Source organism: Poecilia mexicana, unplaced genomic scaffold, assembly GCF_051168715.1.
Source record: "Poecilia mexicana isolate PSO_F unplaced genomic scaffold, ASM5116871v1 scaffold_1, whole genome shotgun sequence".
Classification (NCBI taxonomy): domain Eukaryota; kingdom Metazoa; phylum Chordata; class Actinopteri; order Cyprinodontiformes; family Poeciliidae; genus Poecilia; species Poecilia mexicana.
This window is the reverse complement of record NW_028263370.1, coordinates 18,511,282-18,535,582: the sequence shown is the minus strand read 5'-3', so window position 1 is coordinate 18,535,582 and position 24,301 is coordinate 18,511,282. Positions and strand designations below refer to the sequence as shown.

General features: G+C 36.5%; 1 protein-coding gene across 1 annotated transcript in view; it reads left to right on the top strand.

Annotated features, from left to right (window-relative positions):
• Positions 1-23,935, top strand: part of col9a1a (collagen, type IX, alpha 1a) — a 28,207-nt gene extending 4,272 nt beyond the window's left edge. The window contains exons 2-33 of the mRNA XM_015007695.2: positions 1,571-1,753; positions 2,799-2,873; positions 3,814-3,852; positions 3,959-4,021; positions 5,628-5,681; positions 5,807-5,842; positions 6,041-6,064; positions 6,393-6,446; positions 6,573-6,626; positions 7,317-7,349; positions 8,444-8,500; positions 8,585-8,638; positions 8,732-8,785; positions 8,907-8,960; positions 10,700-10,753; positions 10,832-10,885; positions 11,154-11,207; positions 12,181-12,234; positions 12,916-12,969; positions 13,053-13,097; positions 13,203-13,256; positions 14,036-14,089; positions 14,326-14,379; positions 17,254-17,325; positions 18,271-18,306; positions 18,413-18,457; positions 18,621-18,653; positions 19,352-19,498; positions 20,612-20,666; positions 20,762-20,950; positions 22,082-22,159; positions 23,297-23,935. Of these exons, the coding sequence (XP_014863181.2) occupies positions 1,679-1,753; positions 2,799-2,873; positions 3,814-3,852; positions 3,959-4,021; positions 5,628-5,681; positions 5,807-5,842; positions 6,041-6,064; positions 6,393-6,446; positions 6,573-6,626; positions 7,317-7,349; positions 8,444-8,500; positions 8,585-8,638; positions 8,732-8,785; positions 8,907-8,960; positions 10,700-10,753; positions 10,832-10,885; positions 11,154-11,207; positions 12,181-12,234; positions 12,916-12,969; positions 13,053-13,097; positions 13,203-13,256; positions 14,036-14,089; positions 14,326-14,379; positions 17,254-17,325; positions 18,271-18,306; positions 18,413-18,457; positions 18,621-18,653; positions 19,352-19,498; positions 20,612-20,666; positions 20,762-20,950; positions 22,082-22,159; positions 23,297-23,505 (2,067 nt within the window). The 5' untranslated portion in view covers positions 1,571-1,678 and the 3' untranslated portion in view covers positions 23,506-23,935. The remainder of the gene's footprint in view (positions 1-1,570; positions 1,754-2,798; positions 2,874-3,813; positions 3,853-3,958; positions 4,022-5,627; positions 5,682-5,806; positions 5,843-6,040; positions 6,065-6,392; positions 6,447-6,572; positions 6,627-7,316; positions 7,350-8,443; positions 8,501-8,584; positions 8,639-8,731; positions 8,786-8,906; positions 8,961-10,699; positions 10,754-10,831; positions 10,886-11,153; positions 11,208-12,180; positions 12,235-12,915; positions 12,970-13,052; positions 13,098-13,202; positions 13,257-14,035; positions 14,090-14,325; positions 14,380-17,253; positions 17,326-18,270; positions 18,307-18,412; positions 18,458-18,620; positions 18,654-19,351; positions 19,499-20,611; positions 20,667-20,761; positions 20,951-22,081; positions 22,160-23,296) is intronic.
• Positions 23,936-24,301: the final 366 nt, after the last annotated feature.

Genomic DNA, 24,301 nt, shown 5'->3' with positions numbered 1-24,301 from the left:
TTAATTTAAAGTAATTTCAAATATTTTAAATATTTTTTTATATTAAAAAAATATTATTTTCTTCAATAGCTTAGAAGTCATATGACCAAATACTCTTAATCAATGTGAAATTATTTTACCAAGTTGGATAGATGAGGCACATTCATTATTCCATTCTAGGCCTATTTTATATTTTATAGGTAATTTTATGTTTTAAAAAATAGGCTTTTTCTTCAATATCATCCAAGTCATGTGACCTACTGATTCAAAATCAATGTGCTACTCTGCTACTCTGGCCAGGTGATTATTTTATTCCATTTTAGGTCTTTTATTATATTTTACAGGTCATTTTATATGTAGAGAATAAGATTTTTCTTCAATAGCTTCCAGGTCATGTGACCTTCTGACTCAAAATCAGTGTGAAATTATTCTATTCGTCTAGGTAGATGAGGCAGACTTATTGTTATACCATTTTTGGTCTTTATATATATTTTTAGCACTTTTTTCAGTCGAAATTTATGATTTTTCTTCAATAGTTTGAGGGTGATGTGATCTATGAAGTAAAAAAAAAGTGTGAATTTCTTCTACTAGACTGGAGATACGAAGCAAAAAAAAAACTAATCAATAATTATTGATATAGACTGATACAAAACACTTATTTTGTGATATGTATTTCAGCCATATTTGGTTTCTAACTGCTGGTTTAAAGTGAGCCGTTTCTTCTGATTGCTGTTCCATAAGATGAAGATCAACAAATTATTGACCAATTACTTTTTTCTGAAGCTAACAGATTAGTGTTTATGATCTGCTGAATTGAACAAAATTGATCTGTTTGCCTTGTAAGGAAGCTTGATAAAAAACAATTCTGAATCACAACATGAAAAGTGAAGTGAACTAAGTTTATAGAAATTTAGAAAAATGGATAAGTGAAAAAAAAAAGATTGAATCAAACTTGACTTGTTTGGACTTGCATTTAATTTCAAAACGGCCTCCTTGTGAGCCCAGAGGTTGGACTCACTCACCATCTGGTTACCTAGCAACTCACTCACTATCTGGTTACCTAGTAACAACCTGCTGAGTAACTGGCACAGCAGCAGTTTCAAGTTTCCAGCTGCTTAAAAATAGAAAAAACAAAGCCGTGGAGTGAAAACTGTGGACAAAACAGAAAAAGTCCCATCACCAGTTTGGCAGTATTCCAGATATTTAAAACAAAAAGTTGTTTCTCCCTCTTATCGTTTCATAAGTTGAAGATTGAATTATGTATGACAATTTAGTTTTACTGAAGCTAACAATTTAGTGTTTATGATCTATTAATTTATTACAGTAAAGAAATGGAGCTGTTTGCCTTGTAAGGAAGCTTGATATATTTTTTTTCTGAATCACAACGTGGAAAGTGAAGAGAATTAAATGCTAGAATTTCTGAAAGATGGATATATGAAGAAAAATAAAGGTTGAATCAAACTAGACTCGTTTTCCCTTCCCTATTTAGTTTCAAAATGCCCCCTTGTGAGTCCAGAGGTGTATTCGCTCCTCCTTCAGCCCGCTGAGCCTCACCTTCTCAGTCAGGACTTTCTCACTTCCTCCCTTCTAGGCGGTGGGCTTTCAGTCGGGGGGCACCGGTAGATGGACTGACCGAAAGCCTCGTCTAATCTGGTAAAAAGGAGATTTTTTAGTACCTTCCTGGCTCTTTGGGAAGACCATGGCTGTCTTCAGGACCCATCAGGAGCCTCTGCTGGTGGTTTTACTGCAGATGGTGTTGATTTGCTCAGCTCAGGTGAGAGGCGTTTTTCATCACTGCTGCATGAAAATAGATAATTAATTTTTCTCTAAGCAGGATGTTAAGTCACTCTAACTAACTCGCCTTTAGCTACTTACTGAGTCTACTTTCTTGGATGTTTTTTTATAACTTGATCCCTTTAGAAATTAACTTCAACTAATTTATATACATTTGAGGCTGTAAGTCATGGACTTAAAGTTTTAGCACAATATTTTGTGTTGATATTATTATAATATTATGATTTTTTTACATAACTTTTTGCTTCTGACTGCATACCACAGCAATTATAACCTCCAAAACACAAATGCTGCTCTTGAAAAACATTTCCATTTGTGATGCACTGCTTTAGGTCACCAGTCACATAACCTACTGTGATCCATGTTACAAAAATGCACACATATTTTCAAATCTATTGATATCTATGGATATTTTCATTGAAAAAACAGTGAAGAAAATAGTAAATGTAATATTCCCAACAACGTGGACAGTTTTTGAGAGGGTTTAGACATAATTTCTGGAATTTTTTGTGGCAAAAATAAATCAAAAATAATAGGCAATACTTCATAACAGTTTGTATTGAACATCGTCACTTCAATGGAACACAATCTCTAGTTAAAATAAATTAAACTTATTACTGACATTTGTTATTTAAGCAACTGAGATGTTTATTTAACATTTTTAATATATTTATATCAAAGAATGACTAAAATGCCTCTTTATCCCATCATGTTCAGCAGTGAAGTTTAGGCAGAAACTTTGTAGTTGTTTTGTTTTTATCTTGTTCTACTGCTGTTTAACCCAGGAAATTAAATTTTAAAAAAAAATCTGAGTTAAATAAAGATTAAATAAAAACGAAAACGAAAACCATGCTGCTACTTAGGCAGTTTAATGGGACTAAAATGAAAGCCGGGTTGGGTTTCGTGACCTTTCCTCTCAGATCAGGGACAATAAGTCTTTGTGTGATTGCCCTGCGCAGTACCGCAGCACTGCATGATGCTTAAGGCTGAAAAATGAAAATCTGTTTTGTGTGTTTGTTTAAAAGAGGAGCGCGGTTGGCCCCAGAGGGCCCCCCGGACCGCCAGGCATCGCTGGAGTACCTGGAGTCGACGGAATCGATGTGAGTCTGTTTATTTCATCCCTCACAGAAGCCAAACATCATCTGTTTCAGCTTCACAGCTCTTCTTACTGTACATTAAAACAACTTTCACTCATATATAAATGATTTCTTCTTCTCCTAATAGTGGAGATCAAGGAAAATATTCCAGTAAAATCAAATAATACACTGAAAAACAGAAGATGGAACTCCAACTAAAATTTATTACATATAATTTAATTAAGTTTGTCAAACTTAATTTATTTATGTTTATTTACTTGGATAAACTTAATTTGGTTACTTGTAACAAATTAACTGAATTTTATTAAGTTGGACCAACTGTTTTCCTTTTTCAGTGTAAAGGTATAGTGTGGGACTATTTGAGGAAATAGTAACTGACAGAAAAATAATAAAAGGAGATGAGGCAAAATATTCTAGTAAAATCAAATAATATGGTTATAATGTGACAGAAAATTATTTTTTCCATTGTGTCATTTGGATTTTTGAGACTTTTATTCAATCAAAGGTTCTGCATACAAATAGGAGACGATGAAAAGAAGGAAACAAACAGAAGTAATTAGTTTGGAGCTTCGTTTCCAAATGAGGGTCATTTTCAGGTGTTTGTTTGAGTCTCTGATTGAGAAGAAAATATTCTGTTTTTCATCACCTTTATCTGAAATACAGTTTAAAAACAGCATCAATCAGCTGTTGGTGATCAGGAAATCTTAATTTAATTATTTCAAATACACTTGATTTATTTAGTTTTGGGTTTATCTGCATTATTCGAATAGTTTTTTTCACCTAAACATAACAAACATCTCACAAATATCCATTTGAGATGCTAAGGGGACAGCATATAAAACCATAAACAATATGTTGAGTGGCCAATTTATAAAACAAACGAACCTTTACATGTATAATTATTGTTTTTGTGTTAATTTTAACATTTTTTCTGCATGTTCAGGGTGAGAGAGGGGAAGACTCCTCTGTAACTGGCCCAGTAGTGAGTGATTTTCTAATTTCTACATGCAGAGTTTCATAATGAAAACAACATTTTAGGATTTATTTATTAAAATGCACCATAATGAGTTGAACATTCCTGTTTCCAGGGTCTTCCTGGAGATAATGGCAAAGATGGGTCTTCTGGAGCTCCAGGCCTTCCAGGAGCAGATGTAAGTAAAAAACAAAATTAGGAATGTGTGTATTTATTAAATTTTAATTAAAAGGATGTTTTTTACATCTTGAAATCTGAAGTTGGAGAACTGGAGTTATGTGTCTGCTGGTATCCGAACAGTTTGGATTTTCCTCCTGTGGGCAGAAAAGTAGAGAGAGGAAAAATGTCCCCCTGAATAAATCAGAGGGGCTATTTAGGGCTGGGTCTCACGTGGCTTCCTGACAGAAACAGGGGTCTTTTTGTCTGCACCTGAAAGGAGTTTTGGGGGGAAAGGCTGTTCAGAGATGGCTGGCAGGAAAGACATGTGGAGTGGTAACAGGGAGTTTTCTGTCTGTCAGGATCGCCACAGAGTGATATTACACCATGGAGGTTAAGGGTATATGACTGAGCTTCAGCTGTAGGAGCAATACAGTTTATTTTTGCCAACTGTTAGGATGGAGAAAAGCATTTTGGTTGCCTTTAGACGGGTAATTATGATTTTATCACTCATGCACGGAGAAAGGAAGTTCAGTGGAAGGCCAACACTGCAAAAACACAAAATCTTGCTTGTAGTATTTTTGTCTAGAGTCTAGTGCAAATATCTTAGTCCACTTGAAATGAAACCAAATTAATTTACAAGAAACTTTTCAGCAAGACATATGAGCTTGTTTTAAGTAAATAATTCCTTAATATTTGTGAAAAATTATAAGTTCCACTGGCAGATTATTTCACTTGATACAGGGAAATATCTTGTTATAAGTGAAACAATCTGCCAATACAACAAATACTTTTTAAAATCAATATTCAAAAATTATTTACTTAAAACAAGCTCCTACATACTGCTGTAAAGTTACTTGTAAGTCAGTTTTGTCGTATTTCAAGTGTACTAAGATATTTGCACTAGAAACTAGACCAAAAATACTTTAGAAGATTTTCTGTTTTTGCAGTGAAGGGTAAAAAAAAAGACACCAGATTTTCCTCAAATCATAATTCAAAGGAAAAAGTTTAACTGAAGGATGAGGTAGTCTGATACATTTATTTTACCTAATATTTTTGTAGTTTTGTAGGTTTATTTGAGTTAAATGCTGTTTGGTAGAATCACCTTGTAAACTGTGTGAGTTGGGTCAGACATTTTGCTGACCTGTTGGCCCATTCTTCCTGACAGCTATAAGCTGCTTTAATCAGTATTTCCACATAATCCACTTTTGTCCCCACAGCATGATGCTGCCACCCATTCTCATACTTCACTGTTATGATGGTGTTGTACTTCAAATATAACGATGTGCTTCACAGCCATATACTTTATTTTTATCTTCATCAGACCACATGACCCGTTTTAATGTCTCTGACCCTGAGTGGCTAATCATGGTGCATTTGGAGTTTTAGCTCTTTCACCAGCGTCACAAAGCATTTTCATTTATTCACAGGCTTATTTACACCTTTATATAACAATATGAGTGGATGTGTCACTGTCAAGCATCTGGAAATTGTACAAATATAGATGCATTAGACCTTCAGTTGGAGCGAGCTAGCTAGTTTGACTGCTAGCTTGGTTTAAAGCTAGCTAGTTAGCTCGCTCGCTTGCTAGACCGATAGGATTTTAATGAAATGTGTGTCGTCTGCAGGGGCCTGTGGGACCCCCGGGGGATCCAGGCCCTTTGGGCCCAAAAGGCTCAAAAGTAAGTTTGTCATATTTACAGCATTAATAAGAACTTTCCAGAGGATTTTCACACAGAGTATTTTCATCAGCTATGTCTGTAAAGATGGGATGGCAGACAAAGTTTCTGTTCTTGTTTGGGTTTAGGGGGAACCTGGAGCTCGGGGACCTGCTGGAGAACCGGTAAGTAAACATTTTCAGCATTTCTGTTACAAAGAGATAATATCATAGATTATTATAATCTCCTAATTGTTCCACCTAACCTTGCAGTAAACTGTAGCGTTGCTGCAGAGATTATTACTGCACCAGTTTGCCTTTGTCTGATTGCATCTGCTGGGTTATTCCAGATTAACATCATAATCTCTGATTTGTCATCCACAGGGAGTAGGACTTGATGGGACTGATGTGAGTAAAGAAGTTACAGACACGTTCCATTGTTATGCTTTGTTATTGTAAAGCAAAGCTCTTTATTCTATGAAAATAGAAAAAAAAAGAAAATAAAGTCACAGTTTAAAAGGAAACTTATTTTATTTTGTCTATCAAACACAAAACTTTATTACGTGAATAATACAAAAATATCCACATCAAAGTAAAATCAGATTGAACTGTTTCAGTTTTTGTCTGACTCTGGAAATTGTAATTTATTATAGTTTTTTATGTAGCAAACATTAAAAATCTGATGCTTGGTACCATTTTGCAGCATACATTACAGTTTCTGCTGGTTCTGTTACAGGGTATTCCTGGCACGGATGGGCTACCAGGTGAACTGGGAAAAGTAGGACCGCCTGTGAGTAAACAACACCTGGTAGAAACTTAATCAACTGAAATGGAAACTTGCTTTTTTCATAAGAAAATACTTCTTTTTTTAAGGAAATAAGAAGATGACTGATAAAAACTTCTTTATGTGTTTCAGGGAGTGAAAGGGAGGAGAGGTGCCGTTGGTCTGCCTGGTCCTATTGGTCCTCGGGTAAACATCCGTCTACATCCGTCTGGTTCACTTTATACACACGTTGCATGTTGTCGTTTACATCTGGAAACAACGCGGTGCTGCTGCGTGGAGCAGTTTCTTTAACAAAATAAAACCAGGACACGTAGATTTTATTAGTTTAGTGCAATGCACAACAGAAAAGGGAAAAAATAACGCTGAAAAACAGTTGAAGAATAACTGAAAACCACTCATTCTTCCGTTTTCTTGCCCTCTGTGTCGGCTACGCTACACACAGACCGGTTACCATAGCAACCGACAGACAACAGCTCCACTAGCATTTCAGGATTCAGCACCAAAAAACACGCAAACGTTCCCCACACAAAGAAAGGAACTTTCAATCTGTTAGTTTTATATTTTTATTTGTTAGGCTTACTGTTTGTTTTGAGGTTATCAATAAGTGATTATTAGGGTGATTAACTTTCATTATTAGTGATTAACCCTAACCCCTGGCTCTACATCCCTGACCAACCTAATTGTCCTCCTGGGTTACAAACCAGAAGTAAACTATCAATTTAAAAATGTTTCAGTCACATCATTTTTATAGAAATGAAGTTAAATGTTGAACTTTCCAAACTAAATAACTAAAAAACACTGTACATCCCTACCAGATGTTTGAAGCAGAATATTCTCCCACAACCATAATCTAATTTCATTTTTTGCATCTTTTAGGGACCTCCAGCTGTTTACCAGGGTGAGGAGCTGGTAAGTGGATTTGTTTTATGTCCATTTAGAAGTAAAATAACATCAAAACGTGATTAATCTAACAAATGAACAGGAGGACTTACTTATCATCGACTTACGCAGGAAAACTGTGGATGTTTCAAAGTGATTGGTAAAACAATAATTCTGGTTATTTACTGTTAAAGTAACTCACTCCCTGCAGAGGAAATTAATTTGAGGATCTAAGTGTAGATCAGGGTCATGACCTCAACACAAACATTTTTACAGATTCACTTAAAAAAGTGGCTCTATTCCAACACAACCAGTAAAAACAGCTAATATGTTGCATTTATTCATTTTCATGTCCGTTTTTAAAAATCTATTACATTTCTGAAATGCCAGCTGTGTCTTATTTAGGTTCATTTTGAATTCTAATTCAGTGACACTTTATTTGAAGGGATGTGCATACACTGCAAAAACACAAAATCTTACCAAGTAATTTTGTCTAGTTTCTAGTGCAATTACATTAGTGCACTTAAAATGAGACAAAACTAACTTACAAGTAACTTTTCAGAAAGTTATAAGAGCTTGTTTTATGTCAATAATTCCTTAATATTGATGAAAAAGTTCTAGTTCCACTAGCAGATTATTTCACTTATAGCAAGACATGTTTTCCATGTTATAAGAGAAATAATCTTTTACTAAGTTTTCATCAATGTTAAGGAATTATTTACTTAAAACTAGCTCCTATGTCTTGCTGAAAAGTTACTCATAAGTTAGTTTTGTCTTATTTTAAATGTACTAAATATTTGCATTAGAAACTGGACCAAAATACTTGGTAAGATTTTGTGTTTTTGCCCTGTTTAAAGTAAAGTTGCATTAAAACTTGCATTAAAAGTGTCACTATTTACAGAATGACACTTTATGAATGTCGTAAACATTCATGAAGACTCATTCATGTTCATGACTGTCATTACTTCAGTTTTATGCACACCTCTTCAAATAAAGCGTTACCTCTAATTCTCTATTAGTTTTTTTTATTAGTTTTTTCTTTAGTATTGTGTGTTTTCTGTTTTACCTGTGTATGGAAAGGTTAAAATTGACTGAAATAAATAACTAATTGTTGTATTTTTCAGTGTCCCACTGCCTGCCCAGCAGGACTGAATGGATATTCTGGACTCCCAGGGATGAAAGTGAGTTCACTTTTAAAGATTGGCTACAGATCAGTTTCAGTTTTCGTTTTTGACTTGATTTTAACTTGAACTTTTACTCCTCAGGGCCACAAAGGGGCTAAGGGCGAATCAGGTGAGCCCGGAAGACAAGGACACAAGGTGATGTCATGCCACAGATTATAACAGATTAAAAAAAAAAACAGAGATTACACTGTAAAATTAAAACATTTATATAACTGCGATAATCAACAGGGAGAGGAGGGCGATCAAGGACCGCCTGGTGAAGTTGGAGCTCAAGGACTGCCAGTAAAATATTTCATTTTTGTTTCCAAAATGGCCGCTCATGTCTAAACAGATAATGTTTATTCTCAGAGAAATGATTTTAATCCAGCATACTAACTCCTCTCTGTCTGCTGAGTAATTTTAGGGCCCGGGTGGAGCAAGAGGCCTTCCAGGAATAACGGGCCCCAAAGGAGACCGGGTAAGAAAAACGGGGTTTGAATCTACAGTTCACTCATCATGGCTAAAAACCTTAAAACGTTTTGTAAATTACTGCCAATTTGTTGCTTCAACCCAGTCAATAATAAAGTGTTTCCAAAGATTTACAATCTCTGTTAAAATATTGTTTTCTGTTATGTAAAAAGAAAAAAGGTTAATAATGTGAAAAAATAAATAAAAACTGCAATAATCTGGCGTCACGAGTCTGCACATCTTTAAACTAAAATGTTATTGAACAACTTTTGATTCCGTTTTAGTTTTTGGCTTTTGTTGGTTGGAGTCTATCAGTCTGACACAAACTTTGATCTGGCTATATTTATTTTCTGTTAGAGAAAAAAAAAATCACTCAAAATTCTGGCCTTTTACTAAACTTTTGCAAAAGGCCAGAATTTATAATTTGGATGCCTGCTTGATGCTGAAAAACTAAAGAACTTTTCATTTTGTGGTTTAAAACTGGCTAGTATCTGGAATTGTTTGATTTTTTTCAGTCAACTTGACAAAAAACTCCCAGTTCCAACTTAAGAAAACTAACTAGGATCGATCCATCCATCCATCCATCCATCCATCCATCCATCCATCCATCCATCCATCCATCCATCCATCCATCCATCCATCCATCCATCCATCCATCCATCCATCCATCCATCCATCCATCCATCCATCCATCCATCCATCCATCTTCTTTACACCCTTGTCCCTCAGTGGGGTCGGGAGGGGTTCTGGTGCCTCTCCAGCTAACGTTCCGGGCGAGAGGCGGGGTCACCCTGGACAGGTCGCCAGTCTTTCGCATAACTAGGATTTACTACTTTCTTTTTGAAACACGACTTTTTTCTTGGAGCCATTTCCATATGTCTTTCAATAGAATTTTCCAAGATATGTCATACTATTATGAAAAGTTTTTAAACATTTATTATGGTTTGTCTTTTTTACATTTCCTAATTCTTGCTGCTTAATTAGGGTAGAAACTTATTATAGTTATATTATTTCTCTAACACTAATCAAGATGCCAAAAAGTAAACTCTTATTGTGTTTGGGGAAAAGTAAAATCATGTTAGATTAGGGCTGAAAAACATATCACAGAATATCAATATCTGCTGATATGGATATCAGCAGATATTGATAATTACTTATTAAGTTTTTCTTTGTATGTTTTAAATATCTGAAATACTGCCAAATGTAACCTTTGCTGTTTTATCCACATTTTCTCCTTTCACTCAACGTCACTGTTTTTTTTATTTTTAAGCAGTTATGAGGCATGGGAGCGAAACCTTAAACTGCTGCTGCGCCAGTTACTCAGCAGGTTGTTGCTAGGCAACCAAAGAACTAATGAGTTGCTAGGCAACCAAAAAGCGAGTGAGCCAGTTGATTCCACCAACTTTGCTTAGCTGGCTGTGAGATGTTGAGCAGCTAAAGTCTTTCCTCTGACTACATCCCCCAGAATGCTGGGCGGTTCTGGATTGGGATTCAGTGGAATTATTGAATATTCTACATTCTACAGGTTTTCTATTCATATCAATCATAATAGATATTGTTACTGATTTGTTATCCTGCCCCATGTTAGATCTTTGATGGGGAGATCCAATTTTTTTCCAGTATAAAACAAGTTTTTCTGTGCATTTTAAGTAGATGTACTCCAACAACATATGACATAAGTACTAATAAATAGAGGGAATAAAGCATGTTGAATTAACCTTTAGCTGTTTCTACTCTCCATCTGAACAGGGACCTCGTGGAAAACCCGGTGATGTCGGTCCGAGGGGAATTCAGGGAGCACCAGTGGGTGGACATCCAATTGACTGCAGAGATTCATTAATTAATCAATCAATGTTACTGATGAATGTTTTCACTTTTCAGGGGGATCCAGGTCAACGAGGAGCAATAGGGGAGAGTGGACAAATAGGAGCGCAGGTAAGACAATTAAAAGAGTACAGAGAATATTAAAAAGCAGGAACTTTTTATGGTTTCTCATCTGAGATAAGTACTTTCACACTTTCTTCATTTTCTGTTTCCTCCATAAACACCCTGATTCTCTCTTTGCTTGTATTATAATTGAGGTGAAATTGAGATTATTTTAATTATTTTCTCACAGATAATAACTCAAATTGTGCTTTTAAAACAAAAACCAAACATTTGCACCAGTTTTTTTTGTCAGTGCTTCTTATTTGTGTTTTTTTAGGGGGATCGGGGCCCACAAGGAATCAGGGGGGTACCAGGGCCAAAAGGAGAACCTGTAAGTCTCACTTCATCGTATTTAAGCCAGAAATGCAAAACTGTACTCTTGTCAAGGTGCACATCCTCGGTTCTTTCCAATCCACCAATTATTGATTATTATAGTCTGACTATTATTGTTTCACCACAAACACACCAAAATATTTATGTTTGATGAGATATCAAACTTAGATAAAAAGTATCAAATTGTCATACATTTTAAAAGACAATTATCCTTGATAGACACCAAATGTATGTAAACATTTGAGAAATTTGAGGAAAGTTACAAAAAAAATGTCTAAAAAATGTTGGCCAAGTTCTTTTTAGCAAATATAAATTATTTTATTTTATTTCAATTCTAACAAAGCTAAAACAAGAAAGGTTTGCCTGATTTAACTGCAGACAGTGAGAAAAAAAAGTCTTTATATTCAGTGTTTGTAAAGATCTGGTTTTAGCTGTAAGCTCTAATGTTGGGATGTCAAACTTAATTTAATTTCAAGCCACATCAGCATCATGATTGTTGTGGCAAAATATATTGAAAAACTCCTTATTAAACTGTTAAAGTATAAATAAATAGGTGTCTCTGCATTCAATTAGTACTTCTTAAAAGTTAAATAATATTGACATCTTTTCACATTAATGTAATTTGGCAGCATAGAGATAAACACTGCTTTAATTTGATTAATAAAATAATATTGTTTCCTCGAAGGCTGTATTTATGTGTCTATCTAGAGTCCTGAGGGCCACAGAAAAACTTATGGCGGGCCGGATTTGGCCCCCGAGCCTTGAGCTTGACACATCAAAACAATGGTAAAGATGTCACAGAAAATAATCTGAATCAAAAGTTACACTCAGTTCTGAAGAATCCAATCAAAAATCAGTCCTGTTCATGGTTGTTTATTTCATGTATGAATCATACATAGTTTTTTAATATTGATGGTTTTAATATATAATTATGTATCAGGATTTCTCATGGCTTCCTGTCTTGTTGGCAGGGCCTTCCGGGTCCAGATGGCCGTGAGGGAATACCTGGACTGCCTGGCTCAAGGGTAATGTCGTTATTGATGCTGTACATGTGAAATTATACCAAACCACAGTTAAAAATAAAATACTTTATTCGCTAGTTTAGGTTTTTGTAAGCACAGTTTAGTTCCTTTTAACCTGTTTATCAGTAGCTGTGTTTCCATTAAAAATGTATGCAAAACTTTGTCTATTCCCTTAATACAAAAAAAAAAAAAAAAACATAATTTCACAATTTCAGTGTTTCCATTAAATAAAAAAACGCAATTAAAATCACACACACTTCAAAAACACAAAATCTTGGTAAGTAAATTTTGTCTAGTTTCTAATTCTTTCCAGCAAGATATAGCAGTTTGATTTAAGTCAATAATTTCTTGATATTAATGCAAAAGTACTAATTCCATTGGCAGATTATTTAACTTGCACAAGACATTTTTCCTGTTATAAGTGAAATAATCTGCCAGTAGAACTAGATCTTTCTCATTAATATTAAGGAATTATTGACTGAAAACAAGCTCCTATATCTTGCTGAAACGTTACTTGTAAGTTCATTTTCTCTTACTTAGAGTGTATTAATATCAGCATTAGAAACTAGTCCAAAAATCCTTTGTAATATTTAGTGTTGTTAAAGTGCATGAATAAATGTGTTTACTAATTAGTCATTAAAACATGTCATGATCCGCTCTGCCTTTCCGTTGTTTTATTTTCAGGGTCTTCCAGGGAAAAGTGGCGCTCCGGGTGACGCGGGCACGCAGGGGCTTCCTGTGAGTGATTTTTTTTTTATTACCATTTTTATCTTTTTTATTCTCACACTTTAATGTTGTTGAACATCATTTTGTTCATTTAGGGTTTACCAGGTACATACGGCCAGAAAGGACAAAGCGGCACAAAGGTATAATCAAAACTGTGTAGCAGTTATTATGGTAGAAAAACTTTATAAACTCACTAAATGTAGACAGGTTGAGAGGAGTAAAAGTTACTCCTTTTTTCCAACAAGGGTAACACGGGAGGCCCAGGAGTTGTGGGACTGATGGGATCTCCAGGGAAGCAAGTAAGTTGAAGCAAAATCAGACCCTTATTGTATTTATTGGCTGAATTTGTGTATATACACTGCAAAAACACAAAATCTTACCAAATAATTTTGGTCTAGTTTCTAGTGTGAATATCTTAATACACTTGAAATAAGACAAAACTAACTTACAAATAACTTTCCAGCAAGAAACAGGAGCTTGTTTTAAGTAAATAACTCCTTAATATTGATGAAAAAGTGCTAGTTCCACTGGCAGATTATTTAACTAGACATTTTTCCTGTGTTTTAAATGAAATAATCTGCCAGTCAAACCAGTAAATTTTCATCAATGTTAAGAAATTTTTTACTTAAAACAAGCTTCTATAGCTTGATGAAAACTTACTTATAAGTTTTAAAGCTACAAGTAACTGAAAAGTTCAAATGTACTATTTTCACAATAAACTAGACCAAAAATACTAGTGAGATTTTGTGTTTTTGCAGTGAAAGTCATTTTGACTTTGTTTTGTATAATCTTTGTTTATTTTCATCAAGACAAATGACTTATTGTCCAGGGACAACAAATGAAAAGTAGCGTTTTGGCTAATTCTGGTGCCTTTACATAAATGTAATATAATGTGCATAGTCTCTCCCAAATAAATAAATTAAATTAAAGTCCAAAATGCAACAGAAACCATTCTGAGACGTAGAGGTAAATATTCTCTTGAGTTATTCAAAAGACAGTGATTTTAAACTATTTAACTGAAATAAATGTCACCTGAAGTTTAAATGATTATCTTATTAGTGGTCATATTTACTTCCAGGGGGAGCGAGGAGACCAGGGGGAAGTGGGACCTGTGGGACCCAGAGGAGGACCTGTGAGCTTCATATTTAAAGTTCTTCCTAAAACATGAAGTTTATTTTCTTCACCCTTGATTCCAGTTTGTTCTGATAACTTGGTGCCAAACCACTGATAGGAAATCTGGTTAATCAACTGAAAACATTCAGAGTGCTTAGCAGATGCACTGCAACAACCTTTTCACTCCTACTGATGATTATTTTTACTAATTTGTTAGACAAACTAGAGACAGTTTAATATTCTGTCCCGTTTTAGGGTGAACGTGGGGAGAGAGGACCTGATGGACCGCCAGGATTACCCGGAGGCAGGGTAAGACCTGACAGGTGGCTTATTTCAAGGGAAAAATATTAAATGAAATTTCCTCAGAGGAAGTGACATGTGGTGAGGGGAGGAAGGTGAGGCATAGCCTCAACTGTCATCAAGGAAAAATAATAATATATAACAATAAAATCATTTATAAAGATATTTTCACCCTGTGGCTTGTACTATAAAGTACCTATTTTTCATTTAATTTAACCAAATCTGATGATCTTTTTTCTTCAAAATCACTGAATTTTCGCATTTTCCCATTCAAATGCTTGGAAGCGAAGCAGCAGTGAGCTGAGCCTCACCTGGGATTGTGCAACCTCTCGCTAACTGCACCGGTTAGGGTTAGGGTAGCATGCTCCTCCTGTCTGTGCGCCGCCAATAACATGGTTAAAAACATTGATTTTCCATAATTAAGTTTATGTATTTAATGTGCTGTGTTTTTATTGTCACTAACGTGTTTCATGTGCTGAGGAGCGATCAGAAACGGCAGAGAACAGATTCCAGGTGAGGCAGGCAGTTCTCGTGCCTCATCGTTGGGGGCGCTCATGAACCCAGACCACAACTGCAGAGTAAGAAACAGTAACAACGAGCTAGCCATACAGTAGCTACGCTGATACAGAGAGCGAGAAAGACGTGGTTTTGAGTTGTACTTTAACTGTTTCTCCCTTTGCTGTTAAGCACAGCACGAAATTAATAATATCTACATGTCTAAGTTTGATTGAGATAACGGAATTATTCTGTGGCGGCGCGGCTAAGCATCACATGTTACAGAATAGCCTTTTTGCCCTCCAGCCATTGTACGCATGCGCGAAATTTCCTTATGTAAACAATAACATGCAGGGGTCTAGATTTGTAAATCCGATTATAATTAAGTCGGTGCCTCACCAGCTATGAACCTCACCGCACGTCACTGCTCAGAGGTACATTTCAAGTGGAGTGGATGTGAAATATTGGCAATAATTCATTTCTAAGACATTCATCCTGTCCTGTATTAACATGAAGAAAGGTTTGTGATGGCCCCATCGAGAAGAAACGGGAAGAAATGTTGATTCCTCACTTTTGTCTAGTCTGAATAAATCAGATCTCATTACTGTGTAAATCTAAAGAGTTGCTTATGAGTAAACCATGATATTTGTGAAGTTATTTTTAGAAGTTTGGAGACAGAAAAAAATGGGAGATGTGGCCAGAGCAGCTCTACCTCCCTCAAAAAGGAAGTGGTCTTAGTCCAAAACCCTGAGGAACTCCAAATTGCAGTGACAGTCAGTTCAAGGATGATCATATTAATAATTTCGGCTTTTCTCCTTTTAACAGTAACGTACTGGAAACATATTTCACTGGAATCTAAATATCTATGTTTGTTCTGAAACAGATGAGAATAAACAGAAGTGATGCAATGGAAAAACTGAAGTAGAAAATTATTTCATTAATAACATAAAACCCAACATTGAATTCTCCAGCCATGTTAATATTGCAAAGCCTTATTGAACTCCTGATGGCAGAAAGACATTATCAAGGTTAAACCATGACCTCCCCAACTGTCATGTTTGGTTTAAGGTAGGACCCACATTCAGAGTGTAATAAAAAAATTAAATAAACAAAGAACTTAAACATTGGGCAAAGAGCTGAATTAAAGAACAGGCAGAGAAACACTGAAAAAGATGGAGGAACCAGTGGAGAACAACGTATACACACAGTGGAGAATGACATGAGAACCAGAAGAGCTGATCACAGGTGAGTAGAAGCAGCTGGAGAAGGGAGCAGGTAGAGGCAGACGAGGAAAAATGGAAATTAAAAGCAGATTTGAGTGAAGTCACTTGTAATTTAGAGATAAGTCAATCAGAAGATGTGGTTCCATTTACCATAAAAACAGAAGAAATCCAGAAAGCTTGGAAAAGATTGTCACTTTGTGTCACAGCTAACATTTTTGTGAGTAGAATTTAATTTACAAGCCGTAGTTTTGTCCCAATTTATTTAAATTATACTTAAATTATAGTCGAGGGCCGCACAAAATCATCCCAGGGACCACAAATGGCCCCTGAACCTCACTTTGAACAGCCATAAGCACATGAACCAACACATCAAAATCTAAACATATGTAAATAAACATCTAAGGAAAGAGTGATCCAATCACCAACAGGACAGCAACAGAAAACGAATATGAAATAAGAATGAGCATAAATAACAAAATGGTGACCAAAGAGAAAACAACAAACCAAAACAACCTGGAATCCTGACAGCAACAGAGCTAATTCTGACAGAAAAGCAACAAGATCCCAATGTGGCTTGTTGAAAATATGCAGATAAAATCAACTGAGACTAGGTTTTAAAAATGCCAAAAGTCAGAAAGACTGTTGGAACCTCATTAAAGCTTCATACCTCCTGATCAGAGCTCTTAAGCCTTCAGTCAGGGGAAAACATGCATGGTCTCTTGTTCTGGTTGTATTATCCAACATAATTTTACCTTGCAAAGTTAAGCTCTGGGTCTTGCTCACACACCCTTTGTGTGTGTTTTGTGCTTGCAGTTAAGTCTGTAATCCATCCATGGGTCGGCATGAAGGGCCGTTTGTTGCAGGTGCTTTTTTTCCTGCAGCTCAGAGGGGATTCAGGACAGGAAAAGAAACTGAGAGGCCCTCAATGAAATCTCTGTTCTCCAGGAATGCCCACATACCCAAACCCAGCCTTACCCACCCGGAGCGAGGCATGCTGGCCGGGCGGCTGGTGGCGCGGCCGCCTGTGCACATGACCTGAAGCCTGAATGTTTTGGGGGTTTTTTCCTGTGTGTTTACACTGAGGCTTTAAACACATTCGGTTCTGTGTGGGTTCTGAATGTGCGTCAGTGTTTTCTGTCTCAGTTTATGCTTATGTGCTTCACAGGGAAGCAAAGGGGACCCCGGCTTTCCAGGACTTCCTGGACCTGCCGGTTTCCGAGGCCTAAAAGGAGACAGGGTAAGAATTTCACAAGGATCTTTCATCAGATAAGAAAGATCATAAAGGGGACCTAATTATATGAAATTCAGTTTGTGTGATTTTATGCTTCCATTTGGGTCTCTACTGATTCTAAAAACAGCCCAAGTGCTTTAAAAAAAAAAATCACCTACCTGGTTTTTGGCAATAAGTTAACATTTTTTGATAGCTGGAAACTGGGCCGTTTCTAAAACCTTCCAAATGTAACGTCACAAATCAGCAGGCGCTGCCCGTTACCTAGCAACCCCAGAGAAGCCCAGCCCAACACCTAGCAACCCCAGAGAAGCCCAGCCCATCACCTAGCAACCCCAGAGAAGCCCAGCCCATCACCTAGAAACCCAACCTGAGTTCCAGGACATTTTGTCAGCTGGTTTTACCACAGCGTTGGCTGCTGGAAAAGACAAGACTTGATATTAACAACAAAATACTAGTTCCAGATTATTTCACAGATAACAGGACATTTTTCCCATGTTACAAGTGAAATAATCTGCCAGTTTAACTGGTAATTTTTTCATCAACATTAAGCTTACTTGGCTGAAAATAAGCTCTTATGTCTTGCTGAAAAGTTGCTTGTAAGTTAGTTTTGTCTTATTTCAAGCTTACTAAGACATTTGTACTCAAATTTTGACCATAAAGCTAGACCAAAAATACTTGGTAAGATTTTGCATTTTTGCACTTACACTTGCTATTATATCAATATAGTCATATAGGCCATATAAAGTGTATGGACAGAATTGCAAATTTAGAAGCTGTGGGCTAACATATCTATAATTAATATTGCAAACAGAACAAATTAAGATATTTTTCAAAAATATGTCTCTTGTCTTTTTAAGTGGTCAAATCTGACTTGTTGATAGTATGAAGAGATTCAAACTCATTTTAGTGTGTCCTCTATATAATCTTAATTCTTACCATTCTGTTCATCAGGGTCCTGTTGGTCTCACCGGCCCCAAAGGAGACCAGGTATTTTTAATAATAACTTGTATTATCACTGCTGTTATCCAGACTGTCATACAGATGATAGATGGTACGGCTGGATTTAATAACCGGCCTTTTGTCTTTACTCCAGGGACCGTCAGGTGCTGAAGGAATACCAGGAGAGAGAGGTGAACTGGTGAGTGACACACAGACTGAGTGACACAAGCTAACAAAATGTGTCATGAGAAACAATAACGGTCTGTTAAGATCATATATAAATGAAAGTCTGGTAGAAAAACCTTCCTCCACATTCACTGGAGACATGAAATATGAATCGATGTTCTTCATTTTCATTCCAGGGTGACCAAGGAGAACCAGGAGAGAAAGGATCGGTACGTAGGCCTGAGCTCTCTCTCTGTATCTTCCTGAAGTCTGTGTGTATTTACAGCTGTTATATTATGTAACATGAGTGAGCAAATTGCAAAGAGTGCAGTGAGGATGCCTAACATATCAGAAAGGCTTTTTAAAAATTTTCTTAAGCTTTTCTGACAGTGTAATCATCTGTTTGAGTATTTTCTATGGCTTATCTAGTTTTTATTCACATAGTTTTCAACATTTTAATATTGGCATTGTTTGAAATTTTAAAAAGTCAATTAGATTTTCAGACACGTTTATAAATTTCAGAGTTTTGTTGTAACTAGTTGCATTTAATCAGTTACATTCACTTGAGTAATGTATTGGAAATATATTTTTCCTACGCTCTACTTTTTACTTCAACTTGATTATTTTTATTATGAAGTACGAATAAAATTTCTGTTCACTCTTCCCACTGTGAGTAACTTCACTGTTTCAGTGTAAAATAAACCTGGAAGTCATCAGTAGAAAGATTAAAAGAACATTGTTAATGAAAAAAGGAGAGGCCCAAGAACTGAGCCTTGTGGAACTCCACAAGAAACTGAAACAGGAAGATTTTAAATATCGCAGGCTACCACAAGATGTCCTTTTTGTATATATCTTTAGAAATGATTTTGATGGGTAGTTTCAGGAGTACAGTTCATGTCTCTTAATTCTTCTTTTGTGCTGACTGCAGCTCGGTCCACCAGGAGAAACAGGAAACAAAGGACCTGAAGGCGGCCGCGGGCTGCCGGGCAAAGAGGGCAAGTCGGGTCAGCCAGGACCACGAGGCATGCAGGGAGACACCGGGGTGCCGGGACTACCTGGAGAGCAGGGGAAGGCGGTGAGAAAATACCACCAAATTAAACCGTATAAAACCAAAGGAAAATATATGGTAGTAATTGTGGAGAAAATATAAATTAGAGGAGTAAAGCAGATTCTCCTTCTCACCTCCTGTGCTATTAAAAAGCCTTTCCTGCTAATCTAATGGCTGTTATTTAAACAGTTTTGTTTTTGCCGCCCTTAAAGGTCATCAAACTAATTTTAATATCAGTCTTTTTAGACTGATCAGTCTTTTTAGCTCTTTCTTTCTTAGTCAAAAAGAAAGAGCAGTTTTCAAAGCGTTATTTCATTTACAGTACATAACACAAAATCTTACCAAGTATTTACTGCAAATGTCTGGGTATGCTTGAAATAAGACAAAACAAACTAACAAGAAACTTTTCAGGAAAATATAAGAGCATGTTACCATGTATATTCAAAGGTCAAAATATATATATATCAGAAACAAAAAAATTGGAACGGGAGACTGTACCACAAGGACAAACCCAGGAGAAATAATACTGTACCATTACTAAAAAAAAAAGCATACTCAGGTTAAAAGAAATGTGTAAGTTGGGTAATAAAATATGTATCTGTACAGCAGGACAATCAATCAATAGCAACATATAACACGATAGACACATTACCAATGTCAATAGATAACACTGCTGACAGAATATTCAATATACAGGATATTCACTGAACTCCGACCCAGAACTGCACAGCATTCTGGGAGATGTAGGCAGAGAAAAAGCTTTAGCCGTACAACATCTTTCTGCTAGCTAAGAAAGGTTGGTGGAATCAAGTCACTCACTCACTCCTTGGTTACCTAGCAACTCACACATTCTGTGGTTACCTAGCAACTCACACATTCTGTGGTTACCTAGCAACAAACTGCTGAGTAACTGGCACAGCAGCAGCTTAAGGTTTCCACACTGTGCCTTATAACTATTTAAAAATAAAAAACAACAGACTGGAGTGAAAACTGCATAAAACAGGAAAGGTCACCGCACCAGTTTGGCAGTATTTCAGATATTTAAAACAAAACAAAAAAAGAATCAATAATTATTAATGTCGATTGATATAAAATGATTATGTTGTGATACGATTGTCGGCCTTATTGTGATACTTTCAGGGCAAACCACCAACAGACAGGCACATCAAACAGGTCTGCATGAGAGTAATGCAAGGTAAGTGTTTGTCATCTTCATGTTAGCTGGCTTTAGAATTCAGTTGCTTTAGCATCATCAAGTCACCTCATATACCTCACATGTCTATGTCACAGAGCAGCTGGCCCAGTTAGCGGCCAGCCTGAGCAGGCCTGAGTCAGGCATCGCCGGACTCCCCGGCCCGCCTGGTCCACCTGGCCCACCGGGTTCGCCTGGAGAGAACGGATTCCCAGGCCACTCTGGGTCGAGAGGACTCCCCGGTTTGAAGGGCCCACCTGGGCTAATCGGCCGCAAAGGACCAAAAGGTGGAATCCAAACTAGAATCTCTTATCTGTAACTTCCCCTGTTTACTTTAAGGATGTCCATAGTTATTGAGATAGTTAATAACAACCAAGTTACATTTACTCAGGCTACTTGAGTAACTTTCTTGACAAAAAATGTACTTTTAGGCATATTTTTACTTTCACTTGAGTCATTTTATTATGAAGTATCGCTGCTCTATGGACTGTGAGTAACTCTGCTGAATGAGGAACAACCAAAAATTACCAGACAAAGACATTTACACTAGAAACTAGACCAACACTACTTTATAAGATTTTGTGTTTCGGCATTGTATGCTAACAGCCTCCTGGTGCAGGGTTGCAGTGATTTCTTAGTTGGTATATTACTGCCACATAGAGGTTAGCGAAAAAACCAACCAAAGAAACCTGGGATGCACCGATCCACTTCTTTCACACTGTTGTTGTCGACCAATACCGATCCAACACAGAAAAACAGCGCTGAATTGAATACATTTTTTTAAACACCAACATAAATGTATTGAATTACAAATTTATTTGATAACTTTTCACCAGTATAGCACATTGAAATAGACCAATAGCTTCTAAAGCTTGGTCAAACATGTAAAAACAACTTTAATTTGTTCAGTCAGTGATATCAGGAGTATAACAGCCGATGTAAAATAAATAATAAAAAACCTGAAACTGACATAAACAATAGATTGACTACCAAGGAAAGAGCAACAATTCTTCATTCAAATGGTTCAGAAAGGGCAATTAGGAATTTTAAATAAAACGTAAAATAAGCTATAAGTGATAGGTAAGCATGATGTTGCTCAGAGCACAAAGCATAGAATTAGACTGAATAGACTGGCCCTTATGGATCGGGAACATTGTCACCGACACCCAATCCAGAATTTATTTTTTTTAAATCAGGATAATCTCTAAGAGAAACTGAAAACTCAATCAGTTTTAAAATTAGATAAGTTTTAAAATTAGATAAGAAATGCTTGAAGCAACAAAAAGTCTGTTTTCTCGTAATAAGAGTCTGTTTTTCATCATTGTAATCAGTCATTTTGTTGCTAGTATTTTAGTCTAGGTTGCTATGGTAACGTTATTGATGTCTGCTCATGGTGATAACTACTGTCGTTTCTGCAGGTGACCAGGGGGACAGAGGGGACAGAGGGCCCACACTGAGGGGCCACAAAGGGGAACCAGGAGTCCCTGGACTACCAGGTGAAGCATAATCTCTGACATGACTGTCTTTAATTAAAGTATTATTTTATAAGAACTGTTTTTTAAAAATAGTTTGATAGTTTTGATTAGGATTTCCCCAATGCTTTAGCTATTATGGAATAAACAAAACAGGAAATCCCAGCTGCGTACAGACACTGTAAGTTGTTTGAAAAATCTAAATTTTGGGATGACCCCATATTTTGTTGGTTTGGATTTTAAGACAAACATTCCAGTATGTGACAAGAGGCCCTAAAGTAGCTCATTCTGAAAGGAGCTGAACATAGGAAGAACTGATCAGACTAAAATGTTATTATCCAGGAATGAGCTTGTGCAGAAAATGTCAGCTGCTGTCCAAGAGGCAGTTTTAGGGCTTCCTGACTTTAGATCCAAATAAGCTGCTGCTGGCCACCCCGCCCAACTCATTGTTTACATTCACATGTGAAAATGACTGCAAACAGATGTGCAATTATAGTACACTTGAAATAAGATAAAAGTAACTTAAAAGTAACTTTTCAGCAAGATATCGGTGCTTATTTTAAGTGAAAAACCCTTAATACTGATCAAAAGTACTAGTTCCACTGGCAGATTATTTCACTTATAACATGAACAAAATGTCTTGTTAAAATAATCTGCCAGTGGGACCAGTTCTTTTTCACAAATATTAAGCATATTTAATATTAGTAATTAAATATTACTTGTCTTTTACAGCAAACACAGAGGTAAAACCAACTGACAAAATATCCTGGAATTCAGTTTGGGTTGCTAGGTAACGGGCTGGGGTTTTGCATGGGTTGCTAGGCAACAGGCAGTGCCTACTGATTTGTGACTTTACATTCTGAAGGATTTTGAAACAGTTAATTTTCCAGACAACAAAAAACATGAACTTACTGCCTAAAAAATGCCTGTGTGTTTTCTTTTAAGCACTTGGGCATTTTTTTATAGAAGCAGTAGAAACCCAAAAACATTTTGACAACATTTGTGATCTCAATACGGCCCAAAATGAAAATGAATTTAACACTCCTAGTCTACACTCGGTACGGAACGCAGTAAAATGCCAAATCAATTTTTAAACAGTATTATGGTCATAAATGGAAAAAAAAAAACTGGACTTCTTATCTTTGTTCACTCACCTTCCAGGTGAACCCGGAAGACCGGCTTACGGCACGAACGGCCGTGACGGAGAGCGGGGGCCGCGCGGCGTTCCCGGAATCAACGGCGTTCCAGGCCCTCCGGGTCCCGCTGGCAGGAATGGCTACTGTGAGCCGTCGCAGTGCGTCCCTCCCATGGTGGCATCGCCACCAGTCTTTGGGAAAAACTCCGAGACGAAGGGCCCCAGCGATGACTGAGAGGGAACAGAACTAAAAAAACAAATCAGCAGAACAAGAGTATGTTTTTAAGCCACAATTGGAGGTTACACTGACTTTAATGCTCTAAAAACCAACCAACCAGCTTTTCCAAGTTCTTGTTTTTACCTCAGTTTTTCCATCTCTGTACTGTAAAATATAAGTAACCAAAATGAAATAACTGTACAGTCTCACCTGCTCAGTTTCTACCCTGTTTCTCTGTATGTTTATGTAAATGTGTCAATATATATAACTGGATAGCAGTAGTTTGATAGTATTTAAGGTGGTTTAAGTTGCCATCATTTCTGGGCAGAAGAGGAAGTGAAGTGTGAAAGATCCTAACACAGTTTTGTATGATTTCTTATTTATTATATCAAGGTTCAATGTCATGTCTGCAAGTTGTACAAAGGAGGAAATATACACATTTTGGTTACCTTTTCTGTGAAAATATTCATTCACAATATACAAAATACAAGAGAGCCGGCCCAAGGCTAATGCAATCCCAAACCATCAGGTTCCAATTTTAACACATTTTTAGTGTATTAGAAATGATAACGTTGTTAAATTTGCATAGACCAAGTAAATGATTTTAATTTAACAATTTTAATTTAAGATATACTAGATGCTTAATGTTGTTGTTGCCCTTCAGCCCAGAGTCAAATCTTTTGGACACTAACCAGCTTCCGACCATCATACTTATCTCCTGCCAAAGAAAAATAAAACCTGCGGAATGATGCTGCTTCACCACAGGCTGATGTGCAGGGTTAAAGTTGGAACCAGAAGTTTAAATACACTCAAT